General features: G+C 39.2%; 1 protein-coding gene across 4 annotated transcripts in view; it reads left to right on the top strand.

Annotated features, from left to right (window-relative positions):
* LRCH1 (leucine rich repeats and calponin homology domain containing 1) overlaps positions 1–20,825 on the top strand; it is a 191,873-nt gene that overhangs the window by 148,783 nt on the left and 22,265 nt on the right. For 2 of the 4 annotated variants that reach the window (XM_023621596.2, XM_003363226.5), the window contains exons 14-18: positions 3,550–3,603; positions 4,326–4,398; positions 7,524–7,628; positions 14,919–15,028; positions 19,194–19,331. In XM_023621596.2, the coding sequence (XP_023477364.1) occupies positions 3,550–3,603; positions 4,326–4,398; positions 7,524–7,628; positions 14,919–15,028; positions 19,194–19,331 (480 nt within the window). The remainder of the gene's footprint in view (positions 1–3,549; positions 3,604–4,325; positions 4,399–7,523; positions 7,629–14,918; positions 15,029–19,193; positions 19,332–20,825) is intronic. The other 2 variants (XM_003363227.5, XM_001915032.5) reach the window with 1 other exon arrangement.

Here is a 20,825-nt window from a genome sequence, read left to right as displayed (position 1 = left end):
AATCACTTGCATGGTAAATAGCGAGGCCCTGCTTTTCCACTCAGCATAGTCCAGAAATTCTCCATGCTGTAGACTAGAGGTGACACACTAAGTCTTGTCCTTCTTACAAACCTTAGTGGGACCTGAATGCACCAAACCTTTTCTTAAGAACAGGACTTGGCAAAGGCAGAGAGGGGGTAACCCTTGTGTGTGCTTGAAAAGTGCTTCCAGGAATGTGGATGGGGTATGGAAAGAACATGGATGGGTATATACCAAATGTAGGCTGAGCCCAGTTCGCAGTTTTGTCTCAGTCTAGTTTTAATCCTCTCTTTTAATCCAAGTAGCTATACATTGGGTGGTATTTCTTGTCGATGCCAATTCCAATGGCTGTTAAGAATTGCTACTGACATTAAGCATTTCATTAATTAAGCAGTAAGCATGCTTTAGGAAGGGATGTGCAAAATATGACTTTTTTGGGTCAATCCAATACTATTTTAATGTGGGACTTCCTCTCATTTTCCCATCAGCAAAGCTGAACAATATCTCTGCAATAAATTCTAGATTTTAGAAGTGGATTTTTTATTCTATTTATTGATCTCTATTTCTCCTATTATTTGTCTATCTCCCACTGCATGGCACAAACACTTTAGTGTTTTCACTCTAAGTGGGACCTAACCCAGTCCCTAGGACCCGGTGAGCCTTTAGTGAGGGTTTGTGAAAGGGAGGAAGGACTATGAAGAAAGAGAAAATGAGATGATAAAGAGTTGGCTTTGGTAAGGAGAACATCAATGTGCTACATCTTCAATGTAGAGACTCCGGGGTCTTAACTGATCGCTGAAACTCTCCATCATGTAGGCAAAATGTATTTTAGGTTCTTCTAAATGCAGTTTCTTATGCTTGTCTAAATTGAAACTCATCTGACACTTTTTCGCATGCTCATAAAGCTTCATGGGACTTTCCTGTACTTTTACCATGCTTGCAATCATGATATTAATGTGGAAAAGCCTAGCATGGTCCTAAAGCAGCAAGTGTGACTTCCACGTAACGTACTGATCAGTTGGTCAGTCTAGTCACCCCAGCTTGCCTCTAACAATGAGCCTCTCTTCCATCAGTCAGCCGGACATTCAGCCAGTAAGTGTTGAGCTGCAGTTCAGCACAAGGCCCTGAGCTCGGTGCTGTGAGGGCCTTGAAGCCAGCAACCACACACTTTTCTTCCGAGTGCATTTTCTTCTCACACTGGCAGACTGTGTTCCTGTTATGGTCACACAGGATGTGTCAGACCCAGCCACCTTGGGGCCTTCATTTAAGCACCCTGCTTAAAACATCCTGGAACTTTCACTCAAGTAGAGTTTTAAAAAGGAATATAACTGTGTCCATGATTTCAGGAGTACCAGGAGGACACAAAACCTCTAGAAAAAAGATACCTCCACTCCAACTTTGATTTACAATATTTTGTGTTAATGTAAATTTTTTTTTTCTCGTTTGGCTGAATGAGGAGTCACATTTAGTATAAGGAATTCTTACTCATTGTCTTCCTTCTCTGGGGCAGCTCTCTGCCCGTCACAGACACGTCTCCATGATTTTAAAAAGGGAGGGGGAATAGCTGACTGTGGTGGGAAAAGGAAGTCATGAGGAGGAAGAGAGGAAAAGAAAGTAGTGGATCAGCAAGTCCACTGCTAATGATTATGCAGACCTTAAATGCGATCTTCTTTTATGGTTTGCTTATTGTCATATTCTCTCTTCTATCTCATTCAGGAAGAAATATCTTTAGCGTAGTCTAAAAGCAATTATCCAGTATTTATTGAGTACTTGTTCTGGATTCAGCTTTGTTTTTGGTGTCAAGGATTGGGATATGAAGGACATGAGTTGCCCTCACATTTATGGCATTTTAAAAATTGAGGAGGAAAGAATTCGATCCTGAAAAGATTTAGAGAAGGATATGAGGCAGTCCGTAGTCATGAGTGTTTGAGGTGCTCTGGGAGACTGGGGCTGGCTTGGAGAACTCAAGGAAGGGAAGTAAACCTAGATTTGGGAGGTGATCTGGGTTTGGATGGGTCCCAGGAGGCCGTGCTGAAGCAAGACAGCAGGGCCCTGGCCAAGGTGTGTGAACTGGGCAGAGACACCGAGGAATGGGGTGACGCCCAGCTAGCTGGGTGAGGCCAAGATGATGAAGTGGTTTGAAATCGGTAGCACATCATGTTATCTGATTTCAAGCACACTTTCGATGACAGTCTACGTCAAGCTTGGGTCACATTGGCATCTGTCCAGGAAGAATTGCCAATTCCATTCTCATATGCAAATAATATTGAATGGGGGAGGGGGTTGGGGGGACAATAGGAAAAATTAGTTGAAAGAGTTGCATATAAAGAGAATCAAACCTGGAGTTGCTTGGTAGCAGTTCTAACAAAGCCATTTAATTGGATAGAGAAATTAATGACATTTTATTCTAAAAATACGTTTTTCCCTTGGATTTGTCAGAGTTGGGAATATTTTTTAATAGCACTCCTCAACAATAGGAATCGGAATAGACATCTTCAATCTGTGCTCATTTGGTGGTATATGTGAAGATGTTTATATTAGCTATCACCAGCTTTTTTATTAGGATGCATCGATGGGTTGTTGATTACCACATAAAGAAGGTAGATCTGGGTAAAATAAGCTAGAGTTTCCCCATTGTGGGTCCCTTATCTCTGTGTGTCCCTTTCGTACTGGTTTTCTAGGATTCTGCCCTCAGCCCTGGTTCCTTATTCCATATTCTCTCTCTGGAGGAGCTGCTCACCCTCATGGACTCAGGCACCTCATGAATAATAATGACTTTCAAATCTATAGCTCACGCCCCAAATCCCTCCCTCTCTCTAGTATTCATATGGCATCTCCCTGCCCCATAAGTTTCTCATTCTCTACCTGCCTAAACTGAAGTTATCAATTCCCTCTTGAACGCTCCCATTTTCTTGGTACTCGGTGGTGCCACCACCCACCCAGCCACTCCAGCTGGAAACTAGGATGTCATCTTGACCTTCCTCCATGACTGCTTATCAATCCTGCACATTTTACTGCTAGAAAAATTTCTTGAAGGTTTCCCTTAACCATTGATTGCCAAAGTAAACTGATGTTGAATTGACAGCATAAGGTTTTTTCAGGTAATTTGGGGTCAAGCATGTGTACTTATTAAAAGCTCCCAATGAGATTCTGTGTATTTGGGAATTGCTGCCTTAGAGCATTTCTAAAACCCTGTATTAAAATAGGGGTGGGAAGTGGCAGGCAGCTTGGTAATCTAGCAAAGCAAGCTGACATTCATAGGAACTTTGGGCTGAACTCTCTGCTCTGGGAAATCCCTTTTCTTAGTTTCTGTGACACTTTAGATGTATTTTTCTTTGAATACAGCTGCATGCTTTTAAGTGATTTAAGTATGACCTACTTAGCTACTTAACACATGAATTAGTTAATTCAGTGTGTATTTATTATGTGCTTATGTGCCAGGGATAAGATGGAAGTAAGAGAGACCCAGTTCTTGCCTCAGTAATTTTACAGGCTAATAGAACATACTGTGCATTTTTCTTCTTCTTTAAGGTGCAAAATGATCTAACATTACAGAGTAATGGGAGCGAGTATTCGCCAAATGAGGTATGTTTTCTGAAGATTAATGGAGGCTGAGGTATTCTGTGAAGACTGAATTGGAGTATCCTTAAAAATATCTAAGATTGGCATGATTAATGAGTTAATTGTATTCCAGATTCTCTAGGGGAATCTCTCTCATTAGCTATCATAGCCCTATCTGGCTCTATCCGTAATTAAAGATTAATTTTATAAGATATATTTTGAAAACCAAATATAGGAACATCTTTATAGAAAACAGAGTGAAAAGAGCTCAAATAGGCAACATTTTGAATGCCTTGTTATCCATAAATGATTCAGCGTGCGGTTTCCCTGTAGATGAGACATCTGTTCAGTGTTATTCTGTTTCCTCATCTCATTATGTTATGAGATTCTCCATCAGATGTGCCTTCTGTGAGATGGATGTGAGTGTGTGCATGCGTGTGTGCATACACACACACGCATGCAGGCATCTGTGCCAGAGCAGAAAAGGATGGCCAGTTTCACATGATTGTAAAATATTTTTATAAGGAGCAAATAAGAAATTGCATGGTTCTTCCCCAAACAACATTCTGTCGATTATGCCACTTCAAGCATTTGAAGGTGCATGTATTATGACTTTTTAGCCAAGCCTTCATCACATAGCAGCAAAAGCTACAAGGTTGTGGTTTTATTATCATCCTTGGACAGAGAGAAGCATGCATAGTTCTGCTTCAGGTTTTTAAAAATTTCTTTTCCTCCTCACACCACAGATGAGAGAGAACTCCCCTGCAATCTCTCCCACCGCCAACAGCACAGCTCCGTTTGGCCTGAAGCCTCGATCAGGTAAATTAAAACCTCAGCGTTCTTACACTTGTCAACAACTCAGTGGTTTTTCTTTAGCCTTGTAAAAGTACACGTTACAGTGTGAAGGTCCTTATGAACTCTGGCGAGTTGGAGTCCTTGCATCAAAACCTTGCTACAGCTTGCAGAGGCTGGATTTCGGAGCCTCTTTTTCAGTGAATCGCCTATTAAGCCCATATTATCAGTAATAGATGAGCTTACCTCCATTTGAATCAGAGCAAAGAGAAAAAGGTGATGGGGCATGTAAGTGGGGAAGGAATATTGTCTTAAGTTTTTTTTTACCCATGGAAGAGAAAATAACTACCCCTTTCCCCCATGGTTCCTGGTACCCTGCTGGGGTAGGAGGCCTCTGGAAGGGTGACTCTTTGCTGAGACATGCCTCGTTTGCTTTCTGAGCCTGGGAGGGTCTGTGTATTTACTCATATAACAGGGTGATCATTTCAAGGCTCACCTGAGCCATCAGGAGTCACTTAAGAAAAAAAGCCTTTCTGCTTCTATCACCTACTTTCTTTTAATTTACTATTAGTATATTCACAAAAGTAAATTATAGCAATGTGCAAAATAACTATTGATTTTAAAAAGAAGGACTATGTATTGAAAGATTTAGTTCTTCTGTTTTCTCCATGTATTTAAAGTTCTGGTACTGTCTACCTTCTTTTAGGTCCTTCTTTGTTTAACATTTTTGATTCCTCGGTCTTTCACATACACTCAGTACTAATGCTAATGCTTCTAAGTAAGTGTTAAGAGAGGACTCAGACATTTTTAAGCAAAAGCTAGGAAAGAACTGGAGACCAGCTCATTGGTGTAGCGGATAAGTCCAGCAGGCTCCACTTTGGCAGCCTGGGTTTGCAGGTTTGGATCCCGGGTGTGGACCTACACCACTCACCAAGATGTGCTGTGGTGGCAACTCACATACCAAATAGAGGAAGATGGGCACAGATGTTAGCTCAGGGCCACTCTTCCTCACTAAAAAAAAAAAAGCTAGTAAAGAACTCAGATGTTCTTGGGTTTTTCAGTAAAGCATTTTGTCAACAGGAGAAGTTATACATGTGTATATTTTGCAAAAGGGTACCCGTAGAAAAAAACAAAGATGATTCTTTTATGGAAAATGTTTCATTTTGGGAGCAAGTTGACTGATGGGTAATGTGGTTGCATATAACCTGCTTCCCAGCATTTTGAATGGGCTGTAAGACAAAGCCATTTGAGACAATGTTTAGGCGTGGCAGGGGTTGGTAGTGTTTTATGGAAAGCCAAATAGCTCATGAAATAAAACTCAATGGCTGGCCTCCTCGTTTATGGAAGTGAGCATATTCTGCCAGCTCTGGGCTGGGGCTGGGCCAGGTTTCTATTTCCGTGTCGCAGGTGTGTGCTGGGAGAAATGGAGGTCGCTTGGGGTACATCTCATCCTTTAGTGCCTTTAGTGACTGCCTGCCAGGAGAGTTGTCTCTACACACTGAGAACCTCATATTGCCCTATAGGCTTTCTTCTCATCCTTACAGGCAGTTTTACATAATTTAAAAATAGGTCATAATTGAGCAAATCAAAAGTTGAGTGAATCGCCAAAGAACAATATTCTTTTAAATGCGCATCTTAGCAATTTAATTGTAAAATTGTCTCAGTGACTTTTTTATTCCTTTATGGAGTCCAAACTCGGCTTATCAATATTGTACTTGCACTGTTAAACCATTTCAAATTCTTTGTAGTGGTGAAAAATAAATAGAGTATTTATTTTGAATAGCAGAAAACAAAGATAATTTCCAACCTTCCAGCCTTTCTATCCTGCTGACTAACCAGTGTGGAAATTGTTCTAGTGTTGAAAGCTTTGTGGAGTTTGATTGCTGTAAATAATGTGATTTATCTTCAGGAACATCAAGTAGCATGTTGAAACTTTTAAAAGCTAACGTTATGTATTAGGAATTTTTTTCATTTTATTTAGTAATTTAAAAATATTATAGTATGTATTTTTCACATTTTCTAGAAAATAATATATGTAGTAATCTTAATTGAAAATTAGTGATTAAAGAAGATACAAATTCTTTTCGATTGAGTAGCTTTGGAACTTTTGAAAGACAATTTTTATTTTAAAGTTAAGTACATGGATTTATATGATTTCTGTGTTACAGATAAAAACAGACTACTCATATGAGCCAGTTGGAATAAGAATTTAGAGTCTTAAAGCAGGCTGATAGTTTTCTTAAAGAAAGTTTTTTTTTTTCGCTTCTGTGTTTTCCTCCAAAGAAAGACCACTGAATATACCCAAGTATTCATTCCTAGAACCATGTCCATTTATTTTACTGGTGCTGTCTTACAAATGAATAAAAAGTGTATAGATAGTTCCTAAACATATAAAATTACTCTATGGATATTTAGTGCAGAAAAAAAGAGATATTATCCTTTCATAAATGACTAACTCAGAAGTGCTTGAAATTGATTGACATCTATTGGTTAACGTTAAAGAGACTCTACTAGTGTCTAAAACTGTGTTTATACTGGTTAACATCGAAGACGTTATTGGGAGGTGTGTGGACTAGTGAACTATCATAAAGCATGCCGCTAGACTTACAGATGTCTTCAAAGGGAAATTTTACATTGCCTTGGGAAAAAAGTTCACGAATGGTAAACACTGATGCTATAATAGTTTTATTTCTAAATAATAGATATATTTACACATATTAAGCTTTGTCTGTGTAACCAAATTTTTTGTGTGAATCATATTTGCTAAAGTTGTTATTTAGAAGGTCTTTGAAAAGGTATCTGGTAGGTCTCTTGCTTTTTATCTGCATAATCTATGGGTACTCTCTCTTCCTGCTGACACGATTCATTAGTACTCTAAATCTGGGCTTGCAGAACTGTTAAGATTAACGATATTAACTGCATGCAGAGTATATGATTGATAAGTACTAACACTCAGTTTTTATCATTCTTTTTATTCCATGCGCCATCTTTCATTCTTCTCCTATATTGTACATTTGAAATTAAACCCCATAATATGAAATTCGCTTCATTTCCATACAATCTTATGCCATTTGTGAAATGCTGCTGCCCCTTTGGTTTTTCCTGGGTCCTTGTGCAACTGTACGCGGACTGGCTCTCTCGCTCTCCTGCAGACCCCGCCCTCACTCTTCCTCCTATCTCCTTCAACAAACTTACACAGGCACAAACATGGGACAACTCTAGCTACAGTGTTCCATCTGAAGGAGACAGTGACAATGGTAGGTGGCTTTGTACCTATACTTCAATGTGTTCATTAATAAACCAATGAATATACTGAACATTCAGTTCTGTGCAGCTGAAGATAGAGTGTTTTCCTCTGCATGCCTGACAGAAGAAATCATGAGTAAGCCTGGAAAGTGAAGTCCAGAAAATTGCATGTGGATTCTGCTCTAGCAGTTTGTCAAACTGTGTTTAATTATCTCGCATATTCTGAATTTTGGGAGGACTTTATAATAATTTCTTTTCTACCTTTTCTGCTTGGGGTTTTGTTTTATTTGCAAAAATTTGGGGTTTGCACATTTGGATCATCTCTGCTTGCTCCTGTGTCTGAACTAAATGCCCTTAGAGTCTGAGCTTTCATTATCTAGTTTACCATATGAGATTTTTAAGGTAATTAAGATGTTCCATGGCTGATCCTAGAGTGGCGCACTGAAAATAATGTTAATATTGAGAAGTTTCTAAAGATGAGGAGAAATCACTTCCTTTCTCCCTTTTAATTTTTTTGCAAACTATTTGTACATTTTGACTTTTGATACCTATCTTGTTGAGTGTAAATTCATCTATGTAATATTCAAAAATAGTAACTTGGCTTGAGAATAAAATGTGCAAATAAAAAATTGAGGACACCTGTCTAGGATTAGTGTGATATATCTTTTAATTTCATACCATTAAATATTTTAAATAGCATAAGAGACAAAAATAAAATAAATATAATTAATTAGATCTACATACCATGTACATCTGAATCTCCATTCTAGTCTAATGTTAATTCAGATTTTAAACATTTTATTTCAAGATACAGAGTGATAAAAGTAATGTTAAACGAAACAGAGTATGATTTATAGGGAAGAGAAGTGACATATGAAGTCTAACCATAATGAAAACACAATAAGAAGATATATTTTCTGACAATACTTATTTTTTTATTGTGCTATACATAATACATAAAAATATATATTTAAAACATTTATGTGCTGTGATTTTTGGTCAAAATTCAACCAAAAATGCTTTCTCAATTTCCTTATGTAGAAAGATAATGTATATTTTGTTAGGTTAGTTATAAAAGGAATTTTATTATTTCATAGCTTTCTCAATTTTTTAACTGAAAATAAGTATGATTAAACAAGAACAACCGTGAAACAAAAATCCCTCCTTATATCAGCCTATTTTAAATTCTGGAAGTGGAAAAAGGCCAAATGGAAACTTTCTTGATAAACTAACTGTTCCTTTACTTAAAAATGAAAAAAAGAGGGGAGAGGCATTTTTGCTTTTCAGAGATCACGGCTATTTATGGGTCTGACGTTGTTTAAAGGAAATAAAGCCTCGAATGAAAGATTTGTGTGTGACTTGGTATTTCCTTAGAAGCGATATCTGAATCCAGAGGACTTTTTTTTTTTTTTTTTTAAGCTGGGGACGATCTAGGCGTCTTCTGTAGCAGTAGAATTTCTGTCTTTACAGATGAACCACTAGAATGAGAAGGGTGAGCTCAGGTGGGGCCCCGCCCGGGGTTCTGACTCCACCACAACCCCCTTCATTCTTTGGCTCTTTATTGAGGACTCTGGGCAAGCTCCTAAGCCAGACTGCCTTCTTTTTATTAAAAATCCTAAGATTTCCATAGAAAATAATAATTGTGAAAAATCGTTCTGCAAATAAAATAACCTTATAATACTCAGTTGGTATTTTTTGTATGAGTGAAAAATCCCAGGGATTCACTTGTAACTATCAGGCTGTACCATGATAATAATGAAGGGGTTGTTTTCAATATTCATGTGGTTCAGTCCTTCACGTCAGACAATTGGCGGCTGTCATTTTTTCCTGCTTGCAATGTGTCTAGAATAAGCCCCGGGCAACAGATCATTTTCTGTGCAGAAATCTTCTTTGCAAATATTTATGCAGTTTCTCAGATCTGATTTTTTCATGCACAGTCTTCATTCTCTTTGTGCCAAACCTTGCCTTGTGATTGAATACATTCTCTAATACATTTTTTAAATTAATGAAGCTGCACTATTTGCATCCGCAGGTATATGGGCTACTGTTGCAATAGGAATACAGCCTACTTTTTTTCTTGTTCTTCCTGGTTCCTCTTAAGCGGGAGATTCTATTCAGAGGCCTCTCTTGGCATTTCAGAGCTGATTACCACATCAGTTTAGTTTCCTCGTATTTTCTCTATTATCCAGTATCTGCAGCTATCTCAACCTTTGTAAATAAATGGCATCTTATTACCGACTCAACCCAGCGTCATGTTACTTGCCTTTCATTTATATTCTTTAGTTATTATTTTTGGTCAAGTTGGCCTTTTTATACCTTGTTCACTGTCTCACTTTATATTAAAATGCCCCTTTACTTAAATTCTTTCCAATATTCCATTCCAAATAGATCTCATTTTAAATTCCCCATTTTCTCTAAAATCATTCTGCAAAGAAATTGGAAAATGGCAGCTGGCTAGAAGGTCTTTGGGAGTTTGAATTCCCACAGTCCCCGAAGTTCTGCCTCTTGAGCTGAATGGGGAGCATCTGGAAGTGTGTGTAGGTCTGTCTGTCCCTGGGGCTGGTTGGGGCGGCTTCCCTTCAAGTTATTCTGAACTTAAAAACTTCACTTCTGCTCTTTCTGTCGTGCTTCTCACTACTCTGCATCTTTCCTTCCTTTTCCTCTTTGCTTTCACGTTAAAGCTGTTCCTATCTTCTTTGAGTCATTTTCCCTTTTTCATTTGCAATGAATTGGTGGGGGGTAATTTGTGCTTATTTAAAATTGATCTTTAAATTATCACTGGGGAACGAATGAACGGACATATCTGTCTTGGGCCAGTTTACAGACATTTTCCTTAATTTTTACTATAATCTTGCTCTTTTAGGTATTATTTTCCCCATTACAAAAATGAGGAAAGTGAGGCCAGGAGGGGTATTTTAGTGATTCTTTACTGTGGCTTCATATTAGAGTCACCTGGACATTTTTTAAACTATAACTGCCTATGCCCCGCACTCAGAGATGCTGATTTATTTGGTGTAACCTGGGGTCTTAGCCATGATTATGCTTTTTTTACTGACTTTGTGTTGTGTTGAAGAAGGTGAAAGTCACTGAGTGAAGTCAATTTTCCAAGACCATAGAGAGAAATGTGAGCATTTTAAGGGCAGAGAATTTATATAATTCATTTTTGGACGCCAAGAGGGAATAAATGAATGAGCTAGTCAGATTCCTAACTCACATTGTCCTGGATCTAAAGCCCATGATGATTTTTCAAAGCCATCATGTTGCTGCCCTTGCCTCTGTATATCTGAAACATCACACTCAGTCCACATTCTTAACTTCCAGGCAGAAACTGAGCTAAATTTCAAAACTTCATGCATCCACAGAGATTTGCCTCCACAAATTTCCTCTCATTGAGTTAAATTTAGATAATCAAGGTTAATAATATAGACTGATAATTTCTGTATGAAGAGTGCGTTTCACGTAGTAATTAAATAAGTAACATTTCAGGCAGTTTTTAGAGCAGTGGGCTTTCTTTGCTTAACTAAAAGATATTCTTACAACTATTACAGAATTGGTTTCTTGTGTACGTCCTTAAATATCTATTGAGTGCCTATTATGTGCTAGGCATGATGCTCATTACCATGGATACAGCTCTGAAAAAGACAGACAGATTTCTGCTTTCATGGAACTTTTATTTCAGAGTCTAATGTGTTCAGACCTGGGAACTAAGTTTTAGGAGACTTTTTGTGACAAGAAGAATTCAGGTGCCTGTTTATTAGAGTAGGATAATTTCTGCAAAGATACTCTCCAAATAGACTGATCTTTGAATGAGGGAGTTTTTGAAACACTTGTTTCATTTATTCATCCAACAAACTGCTGTGTGGGGCAGGGGTAGAGGTACAAGTTGGAAACAGACTTAAACGCTTGCAAAATCATAATGGAAAGAAACAGGTCTACACTGTAAGACAGAAAGCGATGAGTGGATTGAGATAGACGCATATGAAGAATTTTGTACGTTCATAGCAGACACATCACTCCCAGGTCTGGAATGAGGATGAAGAAAGTGAAGGAAGAGGTAGAGATAATGGGGAAATCAGTGGAATTTGACCTGTACCTGCAAGGATGAATTTAATATTCTGCATAAGCATATGCATCATTCTCTGCAGGGTCTTTGCTTAGAAATTTGTCTCTTCTGCTAAATAAATTACAAATAGGAGCAAATTGTCTTTTTCATTCTTGAAATGTTGTTTATTCGATATTTAGTAATTAAACAGTTAAGTAGGACTGATTGTTTTCCTGCATCTTAAATCACCCACCTCCTTTTCTCTTCCTATTCCTTAGGCTATGCACGGATGCGTGTGCATGCGTGCACACGTACACACACACCCACTGTGCTCTTGTGCTCCCTTGTCCCTCTTTATTCCTTCTTATTTACACTTAAATAGTCAAGGTGGCATTTGATTTGAAAAACAGATACTAACAGTGCGGCTCTTCTTAATATTGTCTTTTAGCCTCAAGTTAAACTTGTATTCCCCTGAATTAAGTGAGAAAGTTCTTGAGATTTAGTGATATGAAATTAAGGAAGAACCAGAATAATTCTTCCACAGATCAATTTCTTGAAGCTTTGACCCAGGCTGGTCACTGCCTTTATTATTTAAATATGACCCGAAAGAAAAAAAAACTGTAGTAATATAATCAGAGCTTCCATAATGGTTCCATTAAAATTATTCTGTCCTACCAAACCCAGCAAAATAAGCACTGATGTGCTCCGTAGATTTATTATTCGGCTAAAGAGTTTGTTTTAAATTCTAATATATTCCACAATATTAATCCATTAGAAAACTTGGAGCATTATAGTCAATGGTTTCCAGTAATTTTATGTACCATTTGAAGTGTTCATTTAAAAAAACCACAGTTCATATGTATTTTAACACTTTGTGATTGCTTAACATTCATAGAACAAATACCCAAGCATGCATTTTGTATTTTTAAGACGCATAGGAATTTAAAATGAAAAGCGATGCCAGGAAATTAAAACCTAGACACTGTTGCGTTATTTTATCTCACATAGGGTTCTAACAAGGGCTAGATACTTGCATTGTGTACTGTTAAACAGAAGCTCACGGTTCATTTAACTTCTTGGTAATTTCGTATTCCGAAATAAATCTGCCAATAAAAACATATTGGAAATATTAATCATGAAGTTTTAGATAAGCTTGCCCCCAGAAAAAAAGGCAAAGGAAAGTAAAACCTCCAAAGAAAACATTCGATTTGGTCAAACAGTGTTTGGACGCCCCCTGCTGGCTACCGTGTGTATTACTCAACTCTGTCCGCATTCCTTGACTTTTTTGGTAAATTCGGTTGATTTACTTTCTTTGAGGATGTGGATGATTTCTCCATTTTACATTTTAATATGTATCTCTTCTGGTTGCTGTGTTTAAGTGGGTAGATTTTTTTTTGCTGGGCTTGATATGGTGTAAAGGCAAATTTAATGCATTTTCAGTTACTTCTATGCTTCTATTTTGGCTAGCTTTTCTTCATTTCCCTTTGCTCTGTGAGCTTCTCATTTCTCCCTGCCGGGTTACTCTACCCTTCTTCCTTTGGCAGCCTTGTATTTATTTTGGAAACAATTGGTCTCACTTCCTGCGGGTTTGGTTTTTGTGGTCTTGCTGACAGCCCTTCGGTGACATGCCTTTGGCTCCTTCTGCCTGTGACTTCCCTGGGTGGCTTGAGGCAGAGGCCCAGGCCCCAGGCTGGCTCCTCTCTGGGGTTCCAGAAGGCGTTATGTACATTAGATCTTCCACTTTCCCCATTAACTGTAAGTCAAGGGTTTATTAAGACGTGTCAACTTTCTGGTCTTCCACAGAGCATTGAATGCTGATTCAAACATCCTAGAACTGATTTAGAAAGAAATCACTGAGATGTGAGAAGTATAGTGCAAGTCATTTACTAAGTTGATTTGGTCCGAAGATAGACACTGAGATTAAAATGACATGGTTGGGTGAGCATGGGATAATTGATTATATGGAGTAGACTCAAGTTTTTTTATTTGAAGTATATTTGTAAACCATATTTAAATTTTTTTAAAAAACCAATAAATTTAAACAGCTTTTAAAGTGGCTTATAGGAAATGTTTGTCAGAAAAGAATAAAAGTTGCATCATCTTCTTCTACATTGTTTAAAATATGCTGATTGAAGCTGCTAGTGTGTCAGTGCAGCCTTCTACGTGGTATTGATTTTTAAAATTGGAGTTCTCTGCCCAAAATTTCCTGAAGGGATCCCCCACCCTCTGGAAAAGAAACCACTCATGCAATCTGAAAGTCTGTGGGACGGGTGTCCAAAGGCGGCTCTTCCCAGCCCTTTGCTCCCGCTGGTGCGCGTGGAAAGTTGACAGGCTTAGTAGGATAAAAGTCTCTAGGAAGAAAACAGTTCAAGTTTAAATCCGCCCCGGGCTTTGTATCATAATAAAAATTGATTAAAGCCCTTGCTATAATCACTCTGTCATATGTAGAATATTTTATACCTTCTTTATTAGTCTTTAAAAGATGTCATCCTTCAGAGCTTTAGAGCATACATTTTCTCTGGAGCCAGAAGCTTAACTCCGTTCAGAGGGAGTGCCACTGTTCGTTGCTATTCTTGGAGCTCATAATTTTAAGGACCTGAAGCCAAGGATGATCTCTTAAACTGCCTGTAATCTTGCCAACTTTAAAAGGAGTCTATGGTCATCTCTGAAGAGCCAACTTTCTGGATACAGTGTCAGTGATGTGATAGAAGGCAGAGTTTTTCCCCTTCACGCTCAAATATGTAATCCTATGTATCATCACTTAGTTCTTAACCCAGGCTTATGAAAAATCTTAACCAAGAAAATCATTAACCTGTGCTTATTTTTAATATGTAAAACAATTCTGAGTCTTCTTATTTGAAACACATTATCTGAATTTAAGGAAAGGCTGGTGAAAACTCGAGTGTAAATGAAAATTTAGAAGGAAAGCTGTGGGAAAATGAGAGAGAAGGGACAGCTGTCAGAGAAATGGTCTGGAATGGTTCCCGGGATGACCGAGACCCTTTCCTGGATTCAGTTTATCACCAAAAGATGCAGCTTTGTTAGTCCACTCAACGCAGTATAATTTAAAGTATAATCTTCTTTAGAATATTCAAATCAAGCTTTTCATGCTGTCAGAATTTCTTTGTTTGTGTGAGTGGTAAATGAATTATTTGGGATAAATAAATAAACTATTTGTTTAATTTAAATATGAATAGCTCTAAATGGCAACTGGTACCTGGCATTCCATAAGGCTTTTTTTTTCTCCTTTCTATTATAGTGTTTCTAAGACCTCAGAGAAATTTGGAATCTATAGACCCGCAGTTTACAATTCGGAGGAAAATGGAACAGATGAGAGAAGAGAAAGAGGTGGTGGAACAACTCCGTGAGGTACCCAAGAAACATTCTATAACTGAACAATCATTTTCAGAATTGAAGCAGCATCCTATATTTTTAAAAAATAGACTTTGAAGCACTGCAAACAGACCTAGTTTCAAGTCTAGCCAGGTCGCCTACTGACCGTCTGATGTTGGGCAGGTCACGTAACATCCTTGAGTTTTAGTTTTTTCATGTATTAAAAAAATAGTTCTGCCTTAGTAGGGTTTTGAGAAATATATGAGATAATGTAAGCAGAAATAATAATGTGTATAAAAGCTAGTATTATTTCTTTTTTTTTTTTAAAGATTTTATTTTTTCCTTTTTCTCCCCAAATCCCCCCCGGTACATAGTTGTATATTCTTCGTTGTGGGTTCTTCTAGTTGTGGCATGTGGGACGCTGCCTCAGCGTGGTTTGATGAGCAGTGCCATGTCCGCGCCCAGGATTCAAACCAACGAAACACTGGGCCGTCTGCAGCGGAGCACGTGAACTTAACCACTCAGCTACGGGGCCAGCCCCAAAAAGCTAGTATTATTTCAATTCAGGTTTCCTTTAAACTAAGGCACTTGTTCATTTGCTTAATAACAATAGTCCATTAATTTAAAGATATTTATAGTCATCCTTACTTTGTCCCCCGAACTGGTCAGAACTTCTTAATCAATAATTTAATAGGCAAAACTTTTGAGTTCGTACCAGGGATGAAGTCTTGTGCTGGGTGCCATGGAAGATTTTAAGCTTGGCAATGGCAGGGACCATGGCTGTCTTATTCCTTGTTGTGTTTCTGTTTCCACACAGCTCCTAGTGGATACTCTGTAGGTCTTTGTCTACCCTCGTGGTCTTTGTGTCTAGTTAGGGAGATCACACATAAATATGTGGAGGGTCAAATAGCAATACGAGGGTCAATCGCCAAAGAACACATTGGTAATAGTTATTAAAGGCAGCACATCGTGAATTGCTACATAAATTCTGTCTTCAAAGAGAAATACTGTAGCCAGGAGCTGGAAGAGTATAAGGAGCTTCTTGGAAGAGAGAGATTTTATGCTACATCTTCTCCTTTCACTGGCAGATTGTTGTGGACTGCCGCTGTGTGCCAGGCGGTTTTCTAGGCCGTGGCTACAGGAGAGAACCAAAAGGTGCCTGCTCTCCTGAAGCCTATAGTCTGCTGGGAAGAGATAGTAAATAAGAAGGAAGCAAATAAATGCACAATTTCAGATGGCAATGAGTTCTACAAATGAGCGATGAATCTATAAATAAAGTGACATTGAGGGAGGTCTGCATCTTTGTTGTTGCAGCTGATACTTTGTAGACGGTTTAGCAGGTCGTCAGGAGGAAAGAACTAGAACCTTAGAGCCTCTCACCACCACTTTAAGCCACGTTGTTGAGTCAGCAGTCACGTGGGGATAGTCAGAGCTCCATCATTTCCTAGAGCATTGGATGTGCTGTAAACTTGGGAGGGGAGCTTTCAGAGATGTGTGAAAAGACGATCAGAAGCTGAGAGATGCCTCTCAAAGAGTGATACAGTTCTATCTGAAAGCCTGGGTCGTATTGATCCCTTACGTTTTAATTTAGTGATGTAAAATTAGAGACCGAAAGAGTACTTAGAAAAAAATGAGGTGTTTAGACACAGGACAGTCCTGAAAGAGAATTATATAACACTGTGCTATGCACTCGTTTTCAAGTGCTTCGTTTATTGCAATCTCCAAATTTAATCCTTTTTTAGGCTATTAGCCATTTAAAAGGAGGTTCTGTTGTAAAGCAGAAACTTGTGTTGAAAGTTTAAAAAATTGATTTCTTGGGGCTGGCCCAGTCGCGCAGTGGTTAAGTTTGCATGCTCTGTTTCGATGGCCTGGGGTTCACCGGTTCAGATCCCAGGTGTGGACCTACGCACTGCTTGTTAGGCCATGCTGAGGCAGGCATCCCATATATAAAATAGAGGAGGACTGGCACGGATGTTAGCTCAGGGCCAATCTTCCTCAAAAAAGAAAATACGATTTCTCTACTTCTGCTTTTGAGAAGAGGGAGTAGATGTACTTTTTGCCATTTCTCCTACTAGTTACTACCCAAACTCCCCAACACTATATATAAAATAAACACCAGAATGCTTTGAAAGGTGAAGAGAAGGAGGTAGACCAGCTGGGGTCCTTGGGACTAGGAATGACACAGTGGGGAGTTCTGTAGGATTCTTTTTTGCCTCATATTTTTCAGGCTTGGAGCTGAAGTAGCCAGAAACTCAGAAATGTTATTGGGCACAAATTAAAACAAAAAAAATGGGGCTGGCCTTGTGGCCTAGTGGTTAAGTTCAGCATGCTCTGCCTTGGCAGCCTGGGTTTGGTTCCCAGGTGCAGACCTACACTACTTGTCAGTGGCCATGCTATGGCAGTGAGCTACATAAAAAATAGAGGAAGAAGACTGGCACAGATGATAGCTCAGGGCGAATCTTCCTCAAGCAAAAAAAGGAAGATTGACAATAGATGTTAGCTCAGGACCACTCTTCCTCACCAAAAAAAAAAAAAAAAAAAAAGCCCCAACAAAAGCTTGCTTTCTTTAGTCAGAAGACAAGGAAAGGGGCAGCTTAGTGAGACAGAACACTTTTAGACAATAAATGCTGTACTCCAGCTAAACACCACAGAAAAAATTGTGGCTTCACCCTTACCCATGCCAGCAAAGACCAGGTTGAAGGCTAGACTTCCAGCCTTGCTGGGCTGGAATCAGAGAAGGCCAAGACAGGAGCCAGGAATTTCACCCCCACAACTGGGAACAAGCCTGCCTCCTCCATGGCCTCAGTGGAGACCACATAGGGAGCCTGGATTCTCACCCCACCTAGCAGTACAGCTCCCCTCCACCCCCCGCCCCAGTCAACTGAGACCAAGTGGAAAACCTGGATTTCTGGATACACCAGCAGTAACAAGGTGATAACCCCCCTTTCCCTGTTAGAGCAGTGTCCACAAAAGCCACTTAAAACAGAAGATTTAAATAGGATCCAGAGTCTCAACATAGTACCAGAAATGTCTAGGCTTCAACCAAAAATCACTCGTCCTACCAAGAAGCAGAATATCTCAAACTGAATGCAAAAGGACAATCAACAGATGATAACCCTGATGTGGCAGTGATGTTAGGATCATCTGACAAAGATTTAAAGCCTTCATGCTAAAAATGCTTCAATGAGCGATTACAAACCATGGTTGAAACAAAGGAAAAAATACAACACCTCACCAAAGAAATAGAAGATATAAAGAAGAGCCAAATGTAAATTTAGAGCTGAAAAATACATTATTCAAAATAAAAAGGCCATATAAAAAGTAGATGGCTCAACAGAAGAATGGTGATGACGAAGGATAAAATCAGTGAGCTGGAAGAAAGAACGACAGAAATTACCTAATCTGAACAACAGAGAAAACAGACTGAAAATAAATGGGCAGAGCCCCCGGGACCTGTGGTGGTATAACAAATGATACACATTCCCGTCCTGGGAGCTCTGGAAGGAAAGGAGACAGAGGGCAGGGCTGAAGAGGTGCTTGGGGGTGGGAGCGAAGGGGGTGTGGCCACAAAAGGGCAACAGGCGGACTCCTTGCGGGGATGGAGATGCTCTCTATCTGGACCCCATCAATGTCAGTATCCTGGTTGTGATATTGTAGTGTATTTTTGCAAGTTGTTACCTTTGGGGGAAACTGGGCAAAGGGTGTATGGGATCTCTCTGTATTATTTCTCATAACTGCATATGAATTTATATTTATCTCAAAATAAAAAGTCTAATGTTTTGAAAAGAGGGAAAAATCCATTTCTCTACTAAAACATAGTCTAAAAGAAAAGCGTCCCTTAATCCCTCTTCTGCCCCTTGCAGCCTGTCTGAACCAGTTAGGGTTTGGTTTTTATTGGTCAACTCTTCTGCTTTTCTCTTTTTATAGCCAAGGCTGAGGCAACATTGAACTCCAGAAGTGGTTCCATTATTCCTTTTATTCAACTAATTAAAAATTTTAGACACAACTCAATTTGTTTGTCTACAGAGAGATTTTTGCTTTAATGTCCTTTGAAAAGATTTAAATGATGTCAGTGTTCTCCAGGTGTTCTTATCCTTCTCCCCCATAGTGAAATGGACATCTCAGTTCATAAATACCCGTTAACTGTATTTTAGCCTCCGCTGCCTGATAGCGACTGGCTTCCTTCTGATTTCCCCAACAGAGCATCGAGATGAGACTGAAGGTGAGCCTGCATGAAGACCTGGGGGCTGCGCTCATGGACGGCGTCGTCCTCTGCCATCTGGTCAATCACATCCGCCCGCGATCCGTTGCCAGCATCCACGTCCCCTCGCCAGCAGTTGTAAGTAGCGCCATAGACAGGGAAACTAACTGACATAAAACAATTCTTTTGGGACAGTGTTGCTGGTTAAAGATGCCCGTGGGATCACCAGGACCCCACACACCTAGGAGAGCAGAAAAGGCATAGGTCTGAATGAAGCAACATTTTCACTGGAAAAGGGAGACTGTTTTAAATAACGGTATAAATGACAGAAAAAGAATTGATTTCAGATATAGAGCAAATCATATGAAAAAATTACTGGTTGGAGTGCTAACTTTAAGACTGTAGGGGCATAAAGATTCACTTCCCACAAGGCGTTATTTGAACAGTGAGAAGTCTTTTCGGAAAGCTTCTTTTGATTGGTGGCTTCCCTTCTAAATGGACTCTCTTTCCTTTATCAGTCATTGGGGATTTTAGGAGAGTGCTGAAAAGATGTGGATTCTTTGTGAAATATCGTTAATAACCAATCAGGCCAGAGGTTGCTCAGCCAGCCATAAATTCAACAATTCCTTGATCGCTCACTGTTCTCAAGGGTGTGTTGGCGATACTGGGGGAACAATGGGGAAAGTGGAGATGAGAGAGATGCCATTAATGCCCTAAAAATCCTCATCTTCCCTGTGTTGGGGGACAAGCTGGCACGTATGCTGTGATCCTCTTCCTATACGTCATGGAGCGTGTTACCATCCAGAAGAAAGCCACTGCGTCAGTTTTATGGCCATTCAGATGAGGGTGGGGGAATCAGGAACAAGCTTGTCTTTGAAGCCTATGTCGGGTTCAGACAAGCAGAGAAGAAAGAAGTTTCTCTCCACACTATTTGCTTTTTGCTAGGAGAGGCAGAAGAGTTTAGGGGCTAAAAAAGTAGGTTTTTGATGCAAATCCCAGATTTTCCTAGAAGCCATCTGACTTTGGGCAAGTTATTTAACCTCTCTTTAATTTGCTTTGCTCTTCTTTGCGATGGAAATATTCTTATGAGGATGCAATGAGGTACTACACGTGATAGACACATGAATGTAAGCCATTATTATCATTAGTTTATAGAGCAGATTTTCAAAAGCCAGAACCGCTAAGCTCAAGGTACGATGTTCATACATATCTGGTAATGAGTGTGTCGGCTGAAAGGCTCAGTGAAGTCCCTCTGCACCCTCCCTTGCCCCTCAGGAACGCCTCACATCGTTTGTCCTAGTTTCTTTTCTCTTGGCAGCAGGAAAAATTAGCTGATGATCCCATTTCGACTGTCTGTTTCCTGTCTATACTATGGAACATATTTTTCCTTTGAAAAGTCGGACCCCTTTTTTGCCTCAGAAAACATAGGGGAAAGAAGATCAATTTGTCTTCTCCTTCAAATCTGTCTGTAACTGCCTTAGTTTGAGCAGTAAATTTTGTCCTATAATCCAGTGTGAAACTTTCCAGTATTTAATTATAAATGGGATCCCAATTATGAATGGGATCCAAACTGCTATGAAGTTGTCTGAGCCGTGTGCCAAATTTCCATTTAATAATTTTTCCTGAATTGTA

Source organism: Equus caballus, chromosome 17 (assembly GCF_041296265.1).
Source record: "Equus caballus isolate H_3958 breed thoroughbred chromosome 17, TB-T2T, whole genome shotgun sequence".
In the NCBI taxonomy this organism is placed as follows: domain Eukaryota; kingdom Metazoa; phylum Chordata; class Mammalia; order Perissodactyla; family Equidae; genus Equus; species Equus caballus.
The sequence above is the reverse complement of the archived record's forward strand: the minus strand, read 5'-3'. Positions and strand labels throughout refer to the sequence as shown.